The sequence below is a fragment of the Triturus cristatus genome, chromosome 9 (assembly GCF_964204655.1).
Source record: "Triturus cristatus chromosome 9, aTriCri1.1, whole genome shotgun sequence".
NCBI lineage: Eukaryota > Metazoa > Chordata > Amphibia > Caudata > Salamandridae > Triturus > Triturus cristatus.
The window spans coordinates 1,040,540,118-1,040,554,925 of NC_140592.1; the positions used below are offsets into that span (position 1 = coordinate 1,040,540,118).

At 40.7% G+C, this 14,808-nt stretch overlaps 1 protein-coding gene across 1 annotated transcript in view; it reads right to left on the reverse strand.

Moving 5' to 3' along the window:
- Positions 1 to 14,808, reverse strand: part of KNL1 (kinetochore scaffold 1) — a 598,022-nt gene that overhangs the window by 514,641 nt on the left and 68,573 nt on the right. The window contains exon 4 of the mRNA XM_085626857.1: positions 13,893 to 13,952. Coding sequence (XP_085482983.1) covers positions 13,893 to 13,952 — 60 coding nt within the window. The remainder of the gene's footprint in view (positions 1 to 13,892; positions 13,953 to 14,808) is intronic.

Genomic DNA, 14,808 nt, shown 5'->3' on the forward strand with positions numbered 1-14,808 from the left:
GACATGGCAACTCTGCTTAACATGCAAGAATTAAGCAATGAGGAATTCACAACACCACCTGCACCAGAAGATGGTATCAGTACCCAGACCAAATTACACAATGCAGGAATCACTCAAATAGGGGCTGGTATCAGTCCGTTCAAACCGAAAAGCACCTTCATTCCTATGATGCCTAAAGATTCTGTGGACATATTTCACGATCGTGTAATAGACGATATCAAAAAACTATATATTCAGTCTAAGAAGAAATCAAAGAAAGTATCTTTCATGAACAATCAATATGACCGACTTATGACCAAATTGGGCAACAATAATGAAATCATCATTAATGCATCTGACAAAGGTGGCAACATTGTACTCTGGCCCAAAAGGGAGTATATCACTGAAGCAAGGAGACAACTTAACAATCAGGAATGCTACGTGAAATCCAATCTCAAAGAGTACAACCATGCCAAAGAATCACTACGCAAACAACTGCTACAATACAAAAGGGAGGGTCTGATTTCAGCATCTGAATATAAATTTTTGGACATTGACTTCCCGGTATTACCTACATTATACCTGATTCCAAAAGTGCATAAATCTACCCAACCAGTACCAGGAAGACCAATCATCTCGGCCATTAACAGTGTCAGTGAACACATTTCCCAGTACATAGACTTCTTCCTACAAGATTTTGTGAGAAAACTTCCAAGCTATATAAAAGACACTGGGGATTTCCTTAATAAGATCAAGGACATTTCGTGGGAGACAAATTTTCTATTAATAGCCTTAGACATTGAGTCGCTATACACTAGCATCAATCACATCGATGGGCTCAATGCTGTTAAATATTTTCTTGACTCCAGGGGTGGGGAATTTTTTCTTCACAACAAAATGCTAATGAATCTAATTAACTGGTGTCTCAACAATAACTTTTTTTTGTTTGGGAATGATGTTTTAAACAACAAAGAGGCGTGGCGATGGGATCCTGTTTCTCCCCCAGCTACGCTTGTTTACACGTTGGCTGGTGGGAGGAACAGGTCTTAAACAAACAACATCGAGAAATTGTCAACAACCATGTAGTGCATTGGCTACGCTTTATAGATGATGTGTTTCTGATTTGGAGAGGTGATGAGGAAAGTGCAATTGATTTTATTTCAACTATTAATCATAACTACATGAATTTGCACTTTACCTCGCATATCAGTACATCCACTATTGAGTTTTTAGATGTCAGAGTGTTGATTGAAAATGACAAAATTGAAACAACTTTATTTAGAAAGCCCACATCAGGGAACAGCACCTTACATGCTAATAGCAGCCATCCCAAGCACTTAATAGAGAGCATTCCATTTGGCGAAATACTGCGAATTAAACGTATCTGCAGTACGGTTGAACAATTTGACAAATGTACCAATGATGTGTTACACAGACTTAGACAAAGAGGGTACAGCGACAAAATTCTGAACCGTGCCCTAGTCAAGTCCCAAGACAGACCTAGAGATACCTTGTTTCACAAGACAGTCATAACCACTGAGGAAAATGAGGTTGACTCGTGCCCTAGGCTAATTACAACATACAGTAGACAGGAGAGAAAAATCAAATCTATTATCAAGAAAAATTGGCCTATTGTACTTACGGATGGGGTTCTTGGACCACGTCTCCCCGACACTCCTACTATCACTTTCAGAAGAGCCAAATCTATGAGGAGCCAAGTAGTAAAGAGCTGCCCAGAGATTGGTATCACTGGTACGTGGCTCAAACCAAGGAAAGGTTTTTTCAAGTGTTCTTCGTGTCGTGCGTGCAAGTTTGGTGTAAACACTACGCATTACACCACTCCATTCTCAGAAGAGAAACATACCATTCAAGGAAATTATAGCTGCCGCACTGAGTATGCTGTATATGTTCTGTCGTGCACCTGTGGCTTACGTTACGTGGGAAGTACTAAGCTGCAGGTGCACGTCAGAATATTGCAGCATATCCGGGCTATAGTTAATAATGATCCATCATACCCTGTAGCCCGGCATTTCAAACGAGAACACAACAACGATCTTAATTGCCTCTCTTACTATGTAATTAATGCGATTCCCCCCCTAAGAAGGGGTGGCAACAAAGAAAAGAAACTTAGACAACTAGAATCGCGCATTATTCTTGAATTGGATAGTAGAACACCACACGGCCTCAACACAACAGAAGATTTACACAATTTCTTATAGAAATATGTGGTGATTCATACTGTACTACTATTTCGACCAAACTGGAGATCTGTCATCTGTACACATTTCTTTAACGTTATACACATTTTGTACACTTTCTGCATTCTGTACACTTTTTACATTTTGTACACTTTTTACACTTGTGCAGGATAGTGATGTCTTACAGCCACCTCTCTGAATAATATTTTAAAATATTTATAAATGTATATTTATTATATATATATATATATATATATATATATATATATATATATATATATATATATATATATATATATATATATATATACACACACTTGTATATATGTACATAGAATAATTTTTTCAGACATCTATTCCCTCCTTGTACTGGAGTTGAACTACCTTGTTTTCTAGAATATTCAATGGGTTTCTTATACACATATTCTTTGCTAGTGTCCATTATTCATTAGTGAACCTCTGCTGCTTTTGCTTTTTTTGCACATGTCCCAACTTTTTATAAGTGTAGGGATTTTTTAGATGTTTCACTCACATTGGACAGTCCGTTTTCCCAAAGAGATGAATTTGAGGAAAGGAGATTATTCACTGTATTTGCACATAGTTTATTGGCACTTTTTTCATTAGTTCAGACTAGCATATAGATACATAACAACAACTAGGCCTAAACTACATTATTACCAGCATTTATGCTGCTATGCTAGACCTCCGCTGGTTCATAGCTGGACTATGCGGCACCATGATGATACTGTTTTATTAGTGATATTTTATCCTATTTATTAACAGTGTTTTTATTATGGTTCACTTTTTTAGCCAGTACCCGTGTTTACATGTAAATATATTTATTTATGTATTTGCTTTAAACTTATTGTCTAATTTTGGACAATTGCATTAATGTATGTGGTTTGTTTCCTCTGTATTTATACAGTAATAATATACAAACAATTTAACAAATTATTTAAGTTTGCAGGAAAGTTAAGATGGTTGTATTGTTGATTACACGATATCTGTCTTCCTTACTAGTCTGTTGCCCATGATCTTGTGACACAGGAAGTGAAACTCACGTGGCTTATTTAAAATATATTGGCAGCCTGCTAGGAGTGTGTGATCAAGGGTACGGCTGTGCCCGAAACGCGTCACTAAGCGAAGGACAAGAATAAAATCTTCCTGCCAGCAATCGGGGTCCGTTCTCCTTTGTTCGCCGCTGCTGTGGTTTGAAAGCGGAGGTTCGAGGAGCTTAGCAGTTTCGTGTATATATTTTTTTTGGGGGGGGGGGGGGGGCAAGCTCATCTTATTAACTAATCAAAATATAATTAAATAAAACATTATTTGCAGAGGCCATTAATATCAATGGGGTAACCCAGTTACGCAAAGAGCCTGGGGATAGTTACAGTAAGCGAACAATGGTTCTGCTGCTAGGTTTTCAAAAAAGCTTTATTTGATACCCACCAGTGGGGAATTTGCATTTAATGAAATAAAAACCAAATTAATTCTCCAGACTCATCACGTACAACAAACCAATCTCACATAATGAAATGTGAATAATTCATATTTATTAAATTGTGCAAGGCATGACGTATAAACACACAAGAGACTATTTATAGGTTATTGTACATAAAGACACAATTAAATTACAATACGTAGGCACAAACAATTATATACATGAACCACAATACACTTGAATCAACAAAAAATGGTTTACATATAAACACAATTGATTACATCAACGTTATCGTCTTGCGAGACCGTCCTAGCTAAACATAAGAACTTGGTCAATAAATTTCAAGTTCAGTTGGACTAGGACGTTTGATTTTCATACACGTCAACGTTTCGACCCCTTAAAGAAGTGTAAGATTGGTAACGATCGCTACGGGGTCTTCATCAGGACTAAGAACCAAATTGTGTCATGCCGTGTTCCTCAAGCTGAGCAGCCTCGCTTGACTGGTCTTCTTTAAGAAAAATGTGAAAGGGAGGGGCACAGTGTGCTCCCTGCGAGTTCTACAGCGTCAATTAGTTGTGTTGTCAAACAAATACATAAAGTGACATTGTGTCGATAAACGAGGAACACCGCCTCCGTTATCAGAGTGGGAGTGGTTTGTTGTACGTGATGAGTCTTGAGAATTAATATTATTTGCAGAGGGCCATCAATTGACCACAAGCCAAAGTGGTTGCTTATTCAGAAGCTCTAGCCCAGACAGGAAAAAAATGACAATCCAAATGTAAAAGTAACTAAGTGTCACTGGTCTGATTTCTAAGGCTACCTGCATAGTCCGGGTAAGAAGACAGTCCAATGGCCAGTGTCTAGCCATTCAGCAGGGAATAAAGAGCTGGGGCATAAGCTTTGTGTGGAGGTTAAAGTGGCTCAAAAACTACAGGCAGGAGTGATCACCTTGCTTGGAAGAGGGAAGCAAGAGGGGAGCTAGTGAAGTGTCCGGTGGTACCCCTCATGACAAGTTCATGTCCAACAAAGCAATGGATGACTACAGTTTGGGCTCAACAGTCCTTAACCAGAGGAACAGGATAACACAATCGGGTGCAATAGAGACTGCAGAAGCAGCCGTAGTACCTCATTGAGCATATACACAATGTAGAGACTCACTAACAATTGTGTGATCGAGTGACTACAGACAAGGTTTTGGCAGCGAGATTAGGAGTTTTAGGAGATGCGCCAGTGATAAGACACTATGGCTATATGACAACCATGCTGTCTGGGTCTGATCAGTTTAAGTCTGGGACAGGGCCAGATTCATCAATCCCTTAAAGGTTCAGTTGGGCTCAGCTCAGTAGATGGGACATACAAAGGTCATCCTTCCAACTCTTGTTAAGCTGTCAGCAGCTGCAAAGCTTGCAGCAGACAACCTAATGAGTGACTAGTAGCAGCTGGATTAATAGGCTCTTCTATTCATTCAATATATGGAAGATGGTACCGTTTGAACTTCTTGCAGATTGACTGCAGCAACATCTACTTGACAAGGACATAGGGAAATAAGATAACTAGCAAGCAAAATGGTCTTTCAAGAAACAGAAGAAGTCATTGCTGCTGTATGAGGTTGTCGGGAAAGGCTTCTAGCAAAGGTGACAGGAATGAGGAGACAGTAAGCTATGTATGTAAATTCTGATGTGCAAGCTATGTTCACTGAATCGAAACCTGGCATTGATGGCGTCAGCTGAAGTTAAATGTCCTACAGAGCAAAGAGGATAAATACAACCTGAACTGGACAAACATGACAGCAGCATCAACCAAGCAAAGCAGAGGAAAAAGCCACTGAAGAAGAAGGAAGGCTGGTCTGTCACAATCATGTACAAACTTAAATGCCAAAAATGTATGCAGGTTACATTTGAGGACTTGGAAAGTTGTTTCAGAAGAAACAAAGTATACATGCACAAATACAAGGAGAATATACTGCTGAACATTTGCTGTAAAACCAGTTATATGAAACAGCCTTATTTTGGGGATTTGTAGTGGAACAGCCACATAGATCACCTACGGTACAGAATTCCTGGGTGCACTACCAAGACTGTTAATTGCATGGCTACTCTCTTTTAAGATGGGGACGCTGTGCTGTGAATGGCCAGAGAGAAATGCAACTGTAAGTATGAAGGAGCCAAAGTGGTTAGTTTTCCAAACTTTATCACAGCACAGTAAAATATATGTAAATTGTTCCCGGAGTGTTGTAGGGATTCTGCACCCTGAGTGTTGTAGGGATTCTGCACATACACAGAACTAAGCGCAGGAAAACAGGAAGTCAGTGTATAGGGGCTGAACCTTCCAACCACCTTAGTATCCAAAATCCCAAGGCTGACTAGAAATAGTGTCTCATTCGCTCTCCTACAGAATTATGAAGCTACAAATGATTAGACAACCCAGAACACAACACTCCTGACTAAGGAATCGCGGTAGCAAGACACACCCTTTCGCGCACTCACTCGTACTTGTCCACACTAAGAATTAACAGAGTCACTGTTATAGTTCAAAATGTTTATTTTAACTACCGTGCTCTATAATGCAGTATGAGCCACTACCAGCAGCAAAATGCATAAACCTAAAACAGTTACCATTGTTACAATTCATAGATTATGAAGGGGGATGTCATCGTATACAGACAGTGGATAAAGGACTATAAGGCTTAACCACCCTACCATTTGTAAGGTGAAGTTTTATTATATAAAGGAAGATCTTTGCGCTTTGTCAGCGGACCCCATACATTAGTGCCTAGACGGTAGTTTTACATCATAGGAACAGCATACTCTTCTCCCTGGAAAGGACCCTCTCCAAGTGTGCTTTTCAACATGCATCCCTATAATATCAAAGCACGAGTTTCCAGCAGCGCAGCTGTGTTAGCATGTTTTGTCTAGGTGCTAGGGACTGACCAGAACAGAACAACTAGAGGCACTGTTTATCGACCTTGCACATCATGTTCTAAACTCCAGGAACAGACAGAACGCAGAAAGCAGACAGTTCCCATGTGAAAGGCACAAACAGAGTCTCGCAAAATAAAGTCAAGTAGTAAGCACGCAAAAGCAGCATCATGGCAGCAGAGCTCATGTTAACTTAGCAATGTCGACAATGACCCGAACAACCATATAACAGGAGATTAAGAAAAAGTGTAGGCCCACAAAATTAAATATGCCAAGCTGCAACAGATCATTCCCTTGGTGGCTATTAACCGCATCTTCAGAACACCAGGAAATATCCTGCAGGTCCTCAAGCAGAGTGTATTTTTAGAGAAGAGGAAACCGCACAAAGGTGGGCAGCATGAGCTCAGATTGTGATGAATGATAGCGCACAACGGAGTATGGCTTTTGCAACTCAGCTGGTGTCCACTCTGTTATGACGGCTCCAGGTGGTTTGCTTACACTCCCAGGATAAGCCTTTACAGTAAAGTTGGGCATTCAGGGAAGTATAGTCAATAACACAAAAGTATTCCCCTCTGGAACCTGGATGGCTCTTTTGTAAACAGTGAAAAGGGGGGTGGTCAGTACTTCGAGTGGCAACACTACCACTATTGTGGGTGGGAAGGGAAAGGCACCCTTTTCTTCATACAACCCTCGCTCACTTTAGTAGTGACAAGCTTCATTATCGGGTTCACACCAACTCCTAAAGGTCGGGGTGGGTCCGACCATATTCCAGTGAGCACTTATGAAGAATGGGTGTATGGGGCGTAACTTTAAAGATAAAATTCCTCACCCATTCCAAAGGTATCATTTATTAGTGGGGTGGGAGGGAAGATTAAAAAATTGTATATAGGGCTAAAGGATGTAATGGTCCTATGACCCTAAAACACCAACATGTTTCAGCCCTTTCAGAGGACTGATGGGGGAATCCCAATAATTGTGTCATCAAAAGAGTAACGCTATCGCTGTGACTGGGAGGTCAGTGGCTGAGGGCTAGAAAGACATTTGTAGGATATCAGGGGGAAAGGATGATGTAAGATATACCCATTCTACAAATCTATTAGGCTGGAGTGAAACCCAACTTGTAAGGCTTGTATTCACTCAGAAGTTTGCATGAACCATTTGATCGTTTACATTCCAGGGTTCTGGCCAACAATGGAGGTTGAGGGAAAAGGTGGGGGTGCATAACAATATGGCAATTGTTTCTGGAATTCAATGGGGGTGATCGCTCATATCAGGGATTTACTGTTGAGGGAAAACACCATATTGCTCTATGAAAATGAAGGGGTCTATAGAGCAAATGTTACTGCTAATTCCAAAACAGCAGAATTAACTGCATCATGTTGATGGCAGTGCCATTACTGGCTCTGGAACTTTGTTTTGCCTTAATATTATTCTTTATTAGGTGAAAAGTCTGAACAATGACCCAAAGGCTAGATAGGTAGTTGCATATTATCAGATGAATGTATCCATGTTTCAGGAGAGTCAACCATCACATTCTGGCTAGTGCCTTTTTGCCTCGAAAATGTGGGTGCCACAGACATTTTGTCACCTTCTGTGCACATACCACAGCAGCGATTATGTTGACCCGGGTTTCAGGGTCAACAGCTTGTGAAGCATGTATGTTTAAATAACAGTTCTTGGTAGTGTAGAGGATAATAAATTGGTCCAGTCTTATGTCTAAGGACCAAATATTGATAATCAGGAGTTCTAGGAGCAAATCACAGGGAAAGGACATGCATTCCGAATACCCCTTAACATTTTTGCTAATGACTAACACAATCATTCGCTTTGAAACAAATGGGTTCCAATCTGTCACACAAACATGTCACTAGTTCCTATAGGTATTTAAAGGTTGCAAAAATGACTAGCTTTGAATGATGTGTATGGCCACAGACTCCCCTTGGCTTGAGGAATTATATGTTCCTCTGGAACATGGATAGACAGATGGGGCATATAGTCTTTGTTGGGTAATAACAGAGGACAATCAACTCAGTGCCTGAAAAGAAGGTCTTCAAGTCGTTAAAGAGGACCCTATTCTCAAGTGCATCAAACACAGAAGAGAAGCCTAACAGTTCCAATAAAATAGAATGATCACCTTCCAATATAAGGAAGCCAGCACTAAACACTTGCTGGGGGTATAGTCTGGGTGCTACTGTCCTCCCTGAAGCCAAACTGTATGCCCAGTAAATCAGGCCGGGAACGGAACGACAAAAGAGGAAACGCAAAATAATGCACTACGTTAGTTTGTTTCTTCTTTTTTTAATCATGGGCCAGACATGGGGTGAAAGATTGGTAGTAATTGTTAGTTCAGATAAGGCATTTTTCCATGATCAAAAGAGTGAAGAAAATGTTCCAAGATATTCTTCGCAGTTGCCCGGTGGGCGACAAAAAAACAAATGCCTGAAGAAGGCGTATGGGTAACAAGAATCATGTGAGTTTGCATTAATGCTCATGCTCTTGGTTTACTCAAAGCACTCCAGATAATCTGCCATAAAGATTAGCCAGAAAAGGTGAAAAAAGCCAAATGGGCCTGTCCTGGAACCCCCGTTGATTGGCAGAGATGTATAAAGGAGGCTAGACAGGCTCAGGAGAGGCAGAGATCCCCACAGATGAAATAGCCGTAAACCTATTCTTAATTCACAAATACTTAGGCCATTGGCGCAGGCAGCTCCTTTCTCCTGACCCTCGCTTTTCTAGTGTACAGCAAATTTAAATGTCAAAGATATGCCCAACACACTCTTCTGATGGTGAGGCTTTAGAAACAGCACATCTATAGATGCAGGCAGTGCACGTATCCTCGACACTAGTAAAACCCATGAAAGCAGATGCAGAGGCAATTAGAGAGAAACCTCTGTGGCTCATTAAAACCGCTATTCTATAGGACGCCCTGACCAAAGCAGTGCCTTTTGAAACTACAAAAGGAGCCGTTCAACTTTCTGGTGCTGAACTCATATTTAGATTAAATGGAGCTCTTTAGATCAGATTTAATGTGGAGCTTCCTGGAAACTTAAGGATATGTAGACATTAGGCAGTAACAGACTATTAAATTGATGCATGACCTCCAACTCGTTCCATTAGCAGCAAGGCAACTCCTACAAAAGAAAACTCAATTTTCCCCATTCCAGATGATAACCCATGTAGGAACTATACAGATCTCATTACCAAATTTTGTTTCATTTCATATCCTGTACGAAACATTTTCCAATAGGTAGATATGAATCTGTAGGGGAAGTTTCATCCACAAATGTGGGTCATTGCCCTTCGATTACAAATGTGTTAGTGGGGAACAAGAGGTGTTTACTTAGTGGAAATGAATGAATATTCACTCTGCCACTCACTCATTTGCAAAGAGGTGACATTGCACGGAGCATGCAATGCTTCGATGGCCAATCTGGCACGCTACTTGAAGGGAATGCCAGCTTCCTCAATTCGTCAAGTGATTAGATTTTTTTCAAATGGAAGTTATTTGATGCTAAACTATCAAAGTTGAGTGGAAAGAGGGCAGGTGTCCCATATGAGATTTCGGTCGCTCAGTCGCATGTTGCAATTCTGTGCCGTTTCCTCCAATGCACATGGTTAAAGGAGCTAATTTGTGGCCTTCAATTCCAACTGTGAAGATTATTTTTGGTAAACTGAGCAGAGCAAGCGCCTTAAGTCTGAAGAAAGTGGCACTTATATCTATATGTGAAACCTTTGAACTTCAAGTAGCATTCGTTCCAGAAGTTGTGGCTTGAGTCCCCCTCTGATCCATAAAGGGTTAGTGCACATTTTATAGAATCAAACCACTGTGTTAGAGGTATAGCTCTGATGCAATGATGTGTCTACGTGTTTGAAGTGGTCTCCGATTGGGCAACACAAGCACTAGGATATATTTTTCTGTGTTCCTAGCCTTGAATGGAGTGTACAGGTTATGCTGCAGGAAAGAATTTCTAAAAACAAGCAGCATGAACAGCATTTTCTTTGAATAATATTGTGCAAGGCTATATTAATAAAATAACATTGTTTTGTGCCTAGGATTCCAGCCATCGGGGAACTACCTTAAATAAGATGGGAGAACATATGAGTTTGTACAGCTGTCCTGAAGTCACGCTCTGCAAAATGGTTTCACCTTGCAGAGAAAAGTGCTAGATGACGTTTGGTTTATGTGCAATGTAAGTCTTGAAACTGATATTTGTGTAAAGTTGGGACCCTAGGGATTGTGCACAGTGAGTGAGTCAAGGCGTGACCTCATTCAGAATCATCTTGAAGAACCATTTTTGAATGTTGTTCGATAATTTGCAAAGGAGTACAAATTCAGTCTTGTTGGAGTTCAGCTTGAGGAGGCTTTCGGCACTCATGCATGAGTGGTGGCAGGGCAAACCTTCAGACGCTCAGTATTGTGTCTTTTCTATAGCATAAAGTGTAGGCTGAATATTAGTGAAAACTAATGTGCTTGCTGGTTACGACAACTACAATAGACATTATATAGAGATGGAACAATATTGAATGAATAAATGAACAAAAAGATTTATAAACAGCTCAGCTACCTCATCCCAAGGCTGCAAATTCAACACAACAGAAAGCAGATGAACTTTACAGTTCTAACGAACAATAACGTTTTGATTTTTTCTTCAGAACAGATTAGGATTAGGGGTAGCGAGGATCTTGAGGGGAAGAGAGTTTCCTAATTTGGGAGCAAGTTATGAAAAAGATCAGCCTCCCAATCTACATAGTTTTTTCTTAGGTGTGACAAGCTGGTGCATAGAAGCAAAGCTTAAATGCGGGCAAGTATATAGAAGGTATATTTCGGTCTTCAATGTAAAGCTACCATATAATAAGGGGCATTAAACATGATCTATTTGCAAACCAGAAACAAATGCAATGAGCTAAGAAATGGTATGACATAGGTCTACGTGGTAATGCCAAGTATAAGTCTAGCTGCCGCATTTTTGACTGTCTTAAGTAAGCTCGGAATGTTTAATGCAGCTCCCAGTTATAGTGTATAACCACAGCAAAACCAAGAGGAAATTAGGGCTTGGAACACTGTTTTTGGTGATATTAACAGATGCAGTGGTAAAATTTAGCATCGGGTTTCAATGATGTAGAAAAAAGAAGCAGCGACAATACTGCTTGGAGTACCAAAAGATCACAAAGTGTCAAATATTACTCCCAATTTTTGGCTGATTTACTTGGTGGTGGAAGGGAGTCAAGCTCAGCTGGCCACCATTCATAGGTCCAGACCCAAGACAGTCTGCCAAAGATCACAATCTCTCTCTTCATTCCATTTGTTGCTCACTTTGCCACTGGATTCAAGCTAGCCTGGCTGATGAGGGGTGTTACCCCGAAACCAGTCCCAGGATGCTTGTTTCCGGTTCAGGGAAGACCTGGCTTGGCAGTTCGGTCTGGACTGTTCCCATGAGGCACAGGATCAAGACTGACTTGCATATGGCTGGATCTGAACTGGGGTGGCGAAGTGAGCTAAAGAACGATGGATTAAACCCAAATCTGTGACTGGGGGAAGAGTTTCCGAAACGTTTCAGCGCTCCGTCCATCATCTCCTTGTATTCGCTCCATTCAATTCAAAACAGTTGAGACTCGTCTAGAGTGCTAAGACGTCATACAATTCTGAAAATTAGCTTTAGTACGGTCACAGCTTTTAAAAAATGTATACAATACTTTGTGTGTCATCCGCTTATGAGTCTAAATTGAAGGAGAAGGATCTTACCAGTGAAGCCAACGGTGCCAGGCAAAAGATAAGTGTGCTGGAGGGTGGACTCAAGAACGATCCTTAGTTATAAAAAAAATTGCCGACTGTAAACGATCAAGTGCAACTAAAACAGATCGGTCTAAAGGAAACAACCAAAGCCATCCCACAGCCTTCTTTCATATGCCAAATTCCATCAGTCTGTATATCAGTACTGAGTGAGAAATGGTACCAAAGGCAGGAGATGGACCAAAATAAAAACAGGGTGGCCGCGACACCCTGGGCCAGGATCAGTCAAAAGTCAGTCATTGCAGGAAGTACTGATTCAGAGCAGCGAAATGGTCTAAAGCCTGGCTGAGTTGGGGACAGAAGTGTATTTTCTTCTATTTATTCAGATAACTTGGCATTGACAGCCTTTTCAACAATTTTAGAATGAAATGGCAGATGGGACATGGGTCTGTAGTCAGTCAACAATGATAGGCATGTCTTGGGTTTTTTTAACAATAGAGTAACAAGAGTTTGTTTCAAAGCCTTAGGAATCACAGCTATTTCTAGGGAAAGATTACAAAGGTGCCCGACAGTGGGAGACAGGAGTTCTGCCCCCATCTTGAGATATGGAAAGGAGCGGGGTCAAGCGGTGTCCTGGACATAGCTCAGTGGAAATAATTGGAAACTATCTACTCAGAAAATTAGGACAATTCACTCAGCGTAGTGCGAAATAATTGGAAACTATCTACTCAGAAAATTAGGACAATTCACTCGGCGTAGTGCTCGATTGTTACTAAATATAGCTGTGGATAGGGTTTTGTGTAGAGGCAAATAGGGAGACCGGAAAACTGAATAATTTCTTTTCATTTTTGTTCTAAATAAAACAGACTGGTTAACGCAAAGAACCCGAGAAGATGGCACCAACTAACTGCACAACTCCATGTTACTAAGATGAGTAACATTAAAGAATGGATCCAGAGTAGGATTTTTAAATGTGATAATCCATAAAGAAAACCAGAAGGCTTTATTAGCTTTGATAAATTGTTTATATTTAGGCACATGACACTGCGCTTTCGTCTCAGGGTCATAATTTTTCCTCCAGTTACATTCTAGTCTTTTACAAATCTTTTCTTCAACTAGAGTATCTGAAAACTAAGTGGCTAAAGAAAATGCTGTTTTTAATAATATTAGTGGGTTTATGGGCAATATCACAGAGTGCAGAGGTATCCCATTATTACAGTCCTCTGCACTGCAATTGATATCCTCTGCTTATGTTTCATTCCCACACCCCCTCCCCGAAAACTCACCTTGTCCTGCCCTTGCCGTTAATAAACTTGCATGTGTTTGCCAGTGAGATCCCCTACAAATCATTAGTAAATGATGAGTTTGCAGTTTACCAATTCTCTCAGATCGAACGATCCAAGAAAAACCACGAGCCCACAATCAACCTTGGATTTGTGAATGTAGAAATTCAAATATACTTGTGAAATTTCCATTTCGAATGTTTAATGTTGCCATTCCACATTCTGAAATTCAGGAATAGGACTATACATTTTCGTATGCGTTTAGGTGGAATGTGCAATCTGATAAAATTGGGTGTTTACAACGAATATGCAACTGCAAGATGAATTAAATCTATGGCAACCTACCTGGTTACATTCATTCCCACTTCCAAGGTCCTGAAGGGGGGTTCGTGGAGCTTTAAGAATCTAGAATTAAAGACGGTAGAAAGAGAGAAAAAACAAAACAAAAAAACATGGATCAATAGGTTGTTAAGTTTATAAAAATTAAAGATAATGTAGTCCAACGAGTAGTCCAACAATAACAGCTCTGAATACAGACAAAAACATGAGCCTGTTATCACATTATTGCATATAATATAAGGTCACAAAATCATTATTAATCCAAGTGTTCTAAAATATGCATTGGCAAAGTTAAAGGATCTAGCTTTTAACTGAAAGTGCAGCACACATTCTAAACTGAAAGGATCTGTATGGGCCTACCCTTCGCCGACAGGTGTGGGCAACCTGCTGAATCCCATTTGTGATAGGGATTGCAATTTGTATACACCCCCTGTAAATACTACCAAATGGATGGTTTAGTGAGGTCCTCCAATGAGCCCCGAAGAGCTCTGCAACATCCCTGGTGGTGTGCTTAGGTGACAATCAAACTTGACTAGCTAGAGGAATTAAAAGTAATAACCAAGGTGTCAGTAGGTGAACTTGCTGAAGGATCGTAAATGGCAAAGCAGCCTGAGCGACTGAAGGTGCTAGCTTAAACCCTTGGCTGCCTCTCAAATGGAACTCAAGAAACAGGTCCAGGGTGGCGTCAGACTGGTGAGGAGTCTGGGGCTCCGTCAGGCTGAGCAGCTCCTGTGGGAGGCCCGGTCCCTACAGACCGGTGGTGCCAGCCAGCAGGCAGATCCTCCTACTCTGCCCAAGGCAAGGTGGCACCCACACACACATATGGGTTTGCCATGTTTCAAGATGTCCACCAGTTAGTTTATCAGCTTCATGTTGCCAAAAACATCACCAGTGGCGTTTCATCTTCAAGGCAGATCCAGTC